Genomic DNA, 5,407 nt, shown 5'->3' with positions numbered 1-5,407 from the left:
GTGATAGGATACATTTTATTCGGATTCGATTTGTAACGGATGGTACATTTAAATCAACTAGCAGTGCGCCCTGGCTTCGCACGTGATACACATAGCTATAGCATTCCGGCATCACATACCAAACGGCGAAAGAATTTTCAAAATCGTTCCACTACTTTCTGAGATTTACGCGTTCAAACAAACTCTTCAGCTTTATTCTGTGAAGTATTTATGTGATTGCGATGTATATTTACGAATGCCAACATTATATCATACAGAATTATATTTACTTACTAGCTGCGCCCCGCGGTTTCACCCGCGTAAGTCCGTATCCCGTAGGAATATCGGGATAAAAAGTTGCCTATATGTTATTCCAGTTGTCCAGCTGTCTACGTACCAAATTTCATTGCAATCGGTTCAGTACTTTTTGCGTGAGAGACACACACACACATCCTTACAAACTTTCGCATTTATAATATTAGTAGGATAGTAGGATATATCATAAATTTATATCGAAAAATGTTGTTTTTTTATAACTTCAGCCGCATTTTTGGGCTACATGCATAAGAAGTGGTGAACCTTAAATCTAAGTTAATCCAGATGCGTTTAAACGTTCAGTCGTAATTGAGTAGCAAACAGATATCCTAATTGCCGTATTTATGCATAGATTATAATTATGTATAGATAAGAAAATGTGTATGTATAGATTATAATAAATAAAAGGTATATATAGGTAATAATAATATTACACAATGACGTAATTCATTTTTTTATCAATAAACCAAACCGCTTTCTAATTATCAGAGTTAGACCTAGGTTTAAGTAATACATATATTAATAAATTAGTGTAAATTATGAAAACTTTGAAACTATTGCAATAGAAAATATTTAAAACATGACATACCTACCTAATAGGGCTTAAGTTCAAAGTTGAAATAGTGTAGGACTCTAAGCACCATCTGATAAGCTACAAATAGTATTTTAAATGTCTTGACTTCATTATTAATCTATCCACTTAAATAATTTATATTTAACCTCAATTCAATTCTTCGTAAAACTGTAAAAATAACAGCATAAAGTAAACAATTATGGAATATTTTCTTAATACAACGAATCTCTTTGTTTAAACAGCCAAAAAGTATTTATGCAACGAGAGAAAAAAGAAAAAAAAATTGGCGCGTAATAACTTTGTAATAATTCTGTTTTCAAATTTTGGCGTCCGCGAGCGACTTGCGTCCAATTTATAAAGTATAAACACACGTTTCTGGTCAATGAACGTGACGGTGTGCCGCGGATCGTGTATGCGCCGCAGTAGTTGGCGGGTCGTCGTTGCAGGCGTGCGGCCCGCGCGTTATAAACAAAGAGTTTATCGTCTGTGCGAGTTCGCGCGCAAAAAGCGTTCTTTCGAAATTCAAATTTAATTGTTATCCGCTAATTGCGCGACCGCCGTGCGCAGTTCGAAATTTAATTTCTTGTGTTGTTAGTGAAAATAAATTCGTTACTCGTAAGTTATTTAAATTTTAATGGGGCGCACTGACTTTCTTTAAACGTTCTGATTAATTATGTATTTAAAAGTCAAGTGTTAATTTAATTCAACGTACGAGCGCTCCGTTAATTAGTTGTTCGAAATTCGAATGTTCTTTTTGTTTTCCATTACTATTGCCCTATACTGTCGCAATAAAGCCGAAGTGAGGTAATCGTTTTCTTTGTTCAAGATAGCCCTTCAAGGATTGTTTTATTCTATTTCAATAGATACAACGGCCTATAGTGGTCTATTTGGCAAAATCTCAAGTGAGTCAGTGACGATGCATCCGAGCAAAATGTGTTTGAATGTGAAGCGATACGTGAGACTATCGTGACAGTGCGTCATCATGTCGCCTGACAAACGGAAGAGAAGAACCGTCATTGTCAGCAAAAGGACTTGCATCTAGCGGCGCCGGTAGGGTGAATGATCTCAGTATTTTAGTGCTCAAAACAATTTCAAAAAAAGAAAGACTGAATAACCGTTAAGCAACCGAAAATCGGCAACCGTGACGATGATCGCCTTAAAGAAACTCTACGGGGACGAACTGCTCCGCCTAGCTTTAGTTCTGAGCCTGCTCAAGGCGAACCCGGAGGAGTACCTCGAGATAGAGACGCAGCAAATGATCACCGGCCTGCACATATCCAACGGCTCCGACTGGTCCCTCGAGCAGGAGGCGCGGACGCTCATCAGGCCGCGGTACGTGCACCCCAAGTCGCTGGACAACATACTGGTGAACTATGAGCGGCAGCTGTTCGAGGAGCTGAACTCCCTCGGCCGGTATAATTATCGGCTGAACAATGACCGGATGTGGCATAATCGGGCGATTCACACGTATTTAGTGAACAACGTCGCGACCACAGTCCAGCCCGTGCCGCCGAGCGACGCGGAGCGCAATGACACGCAGGACGCCGTGGCGGCGGACGACAATGTGGCGCAGGAGGTGAAGATCACGGAGGAGGAATCAGCTGACGCCGACACCCAGCCGGACGCGGTTGTCACGCTGTCCGCCGATTACTTCGAGAACAGAACGGAAACGGACATATTCGCCGAGATTGGCACCAGGTCGTTCGACGTCAACGAGTTTCTGGTCAATCACACGGAGGAGATGCAGATTAAAAGGGAGCCGCCCGAGGAGCTGCTCGACGTCAGGGTGAAAAAGGAGAGGGATGAGGACCTGTACAGCGACAATGCCATCGACGATTACGTGCCGTATTTCACGGCGAAGGCGGAGAAGCTGGAGCTGGGTGAACCGAACTCGGTGTTCCATCAGAACCTGGCCGATCTGCAGGACTACGGCGAGCTGTTCGACGACGTCAAGGAGCTGAGGAATGACCTGGAATACCTGGACGTGAAGCAGCAGCAGGAGAACTTGGAGCAGTATCTGCTGGAGAATACGCCGCTAGACACGGAGGTGTATGAATTGGCGCCGATCTTCGAGGAGGAGCTGGTGCTGGACGTGAAGAGGGAGCGAGCGAGCACTAGCTTCACGTCCGCCAGTTCTAGTGGTGTGAGCGAGATGGATGTATCCGACGTGCCCGACGTGAAGATGGAGCCTGATGAGGGGCATCACACCGGCGATGAGCTCACGCAAGAGGTGAGTTTTAGTTATACGCTAGCTATGCGCCCGCGTCGTTGCGTGCGTTCTCTATATAATGTACTTATTTTCATGTCATATTTTGCTCATATAATTTTGTCTTCTTTTTGTATATATATAGCTTGTCCTCCCGAAGTACCTGTCTATATTGGCGAAGTATCATCAAAATCGGTCCATTGTGTGACGTGAATTTTATGAAATTTTGATATTTGAGTTGTTATTTTAGATACAATTAATTGCTTACGAATTAAATTAACTGTAAAACAGTTGGTTAATAATTTATAATTATTCGTAATTAGGTGCTGTTTATTCATTCAAGGATTGGCGCATGAAAATACAGACCTCTGGCCTTTGTGTGTGTTTTTATTATTGAAAACACAGTGAATTATAGTGTTATGCTTGTGATTGACTAGCGATCCGCCCCGGCTCCGCGCGCGGTCAAATATGCGTGTGGTAGTAGCATAAATGACTTATGTGAATATTATATAAATACTAGCTTTTTCCCGCGGTTTCGCAAGCGTTAACGTCGGTGTAGTGTAATATTTATTTATTTATTTATTTATTCATTACAGTACATATTGCCGAAAAATAAATTGACATTGTAAAAAAAAAAACCATACAGGCACATATGCACTATAAGGCGGTAATAGATGTTATTATACATATGTGCCTTCCTGTTGAATCGCTCTGTCTATTATAAAAAAAAACACATCAAAATCTGTTGTGTTATTTTCGAGATCTAAACATACAGACACATAGACGCCGGAAAGCAACTGTTTTTTACTATGTTAATACTACATTGTTTACACTATTTTTACTATTTTGTACTAAGTAGTCATATAACTGCAGTTTTGTAAGTATATCTATTTTTAACACATAACTGAATTAGGTACCTTCAAATTGAACACAATCAGAACTAGATTAAATTTGAATGGGACTTTCAATTGTTAAAGGGATTCATGAAAATCGGTTCATCCATTCATAGTAACATAACCAATAAATAAATGTCTATCAATTCGACCTTCTTTTTTTGAAATTGATTGAAAAGTCTAAATTTTTATATCCTATAGGATTAGGTTGGAAAATTGTTAATGTTGGCTTTAAAATAAACGGAACGGCTCGACCGATTAGCATGGTGTTTTTAGCGGAAGCAGTTAACGTCTAATTTGTTTAATAACCTACTTACTGAAATCGGCTTGACCGATATTTATGAAGTTTTCTGTGTAGGTATGTCAGTACTTCTGAGACTTGGTGGAAAAGTCTTTATAATAGGCTTTTATCAGCTTCACCTGTATGTTTGTATGTAACCGATTCGTTTAGACTCGATTTTGACCCACTTCAAACGGACAGATTGAACTCAAACTCTGTACACTTATCAAGGATCGGTGACGATACAATAATTTCATGAGTTTATTTTAATATCCTAATTAGGACAAGCAGGATTAAATAATTTCCTTACGTATTTATACTAATATTATAAAGCTGAAGAGTTTGTTTGAATGCACTAATCTCAGCAACTACTGGTCCGATTTGAAAAATTCTTTCAGTGTTAGATAGTCCATTTATTGAGGAAGGCTATAAGCTATATATGTACCACGGGCGAAGCCGGGGCGGACCACTAGTACTCTATAAGAGCAAATGATAAAATTTAATTTAATTCACTGCTCGCAACTTTGTTCCCTTGAAATACGTAATTCTCCTATCCTTTTCCATAGCAATCTATTAAACAAAACTTCATCCGAACCGCTTCAGCCGTTCCGGCGTGTGAACTGATCGCGGTAACAAACATTCACACATTTACATGTATCTACATAATTAACATCGGTATTGGCGAATTTATAACAAGTTTCTGTGTTTTTCGGACTAATGAGGTCATTGTACCCACTCACGCCTCGTTTAGATGTGCAAGGTCGTATGGAGATGTTTTTAAATCTACCTAACCCTATCCTACTAATCCTACTTCCTATCCTTTCCTACTTCCTACTAATATTATAAATGCGAAAGTTTGTAAGGATGTCTGTGTGTGTTTGTTGCTCTTTCACACAAAAACTACTGAACCGATTGCAATGGAATTTGGTACGTAGACAGCCGGACAACTGGAATAACATATAGGCTTTTTATCCTGATATTGCTACGGGATACGGACTAACGCGGGTGAAACCGCGCGGCGCAGCTAATATATAATATAATAGTAAGAATTATATATCGGTTCTTATCTAGGCAATAATAATATACTTATACCTAGTCTTGCCATAAATATTGTAATAAAGAAAAAAGAAAATTGTTAACTGCAAATAACATTTATTACT

The 5,407-nt window shown here is 39.4% G+C and overlaps 1 protein-coding gene across 1 annotated transcript in view; it reads left to right on the top strand.

The window, feature by feature from the left end:
* Positions 1 to 1,272: 1,272 nt before the first annotated feature.
* The window catches only part of LOC119838478 (segmentation protein cap'n'collar-like), an 87,849-nt gene continuing 83,714 nt past the window's right edge, over positions 1,273 to 5,407 (top strand). Inside the window, exon 1 of the mRNA XM_038364425.1 lies at positions 1,273 to 3,098. Within this exon, the coding sequence (XP_038220353.1) occupies positions 2,016 to 3,098 (1,083 nt within the window). The 5' untranslated portion in view covers positions 1,273 to 2,015. The remainder of the gene's footprint in view (positions 3,099 to 5,407) is intronic.

Source organism: Zerene cesonia, unplaced genomic scaffold, assembly GCF_012273895.1.
Source record: "Zerene cesonia ecotype Mississippi unplaced genomic scaffold, Zerene_cesonia_1.1 Zces_u003, whole genome shotgun sequence".
Classification (NCBI taxonomy): Eukaryota; Metazoa; Arthropoda; class Insecta; order Lepidoptera; family Pieridae; genus Zerene; species Zerene cesonia.
Note: the sequence above shows the minus strand (reverse complement) of the source record. Positions and strands in the feature narration are given on the sequence as shown.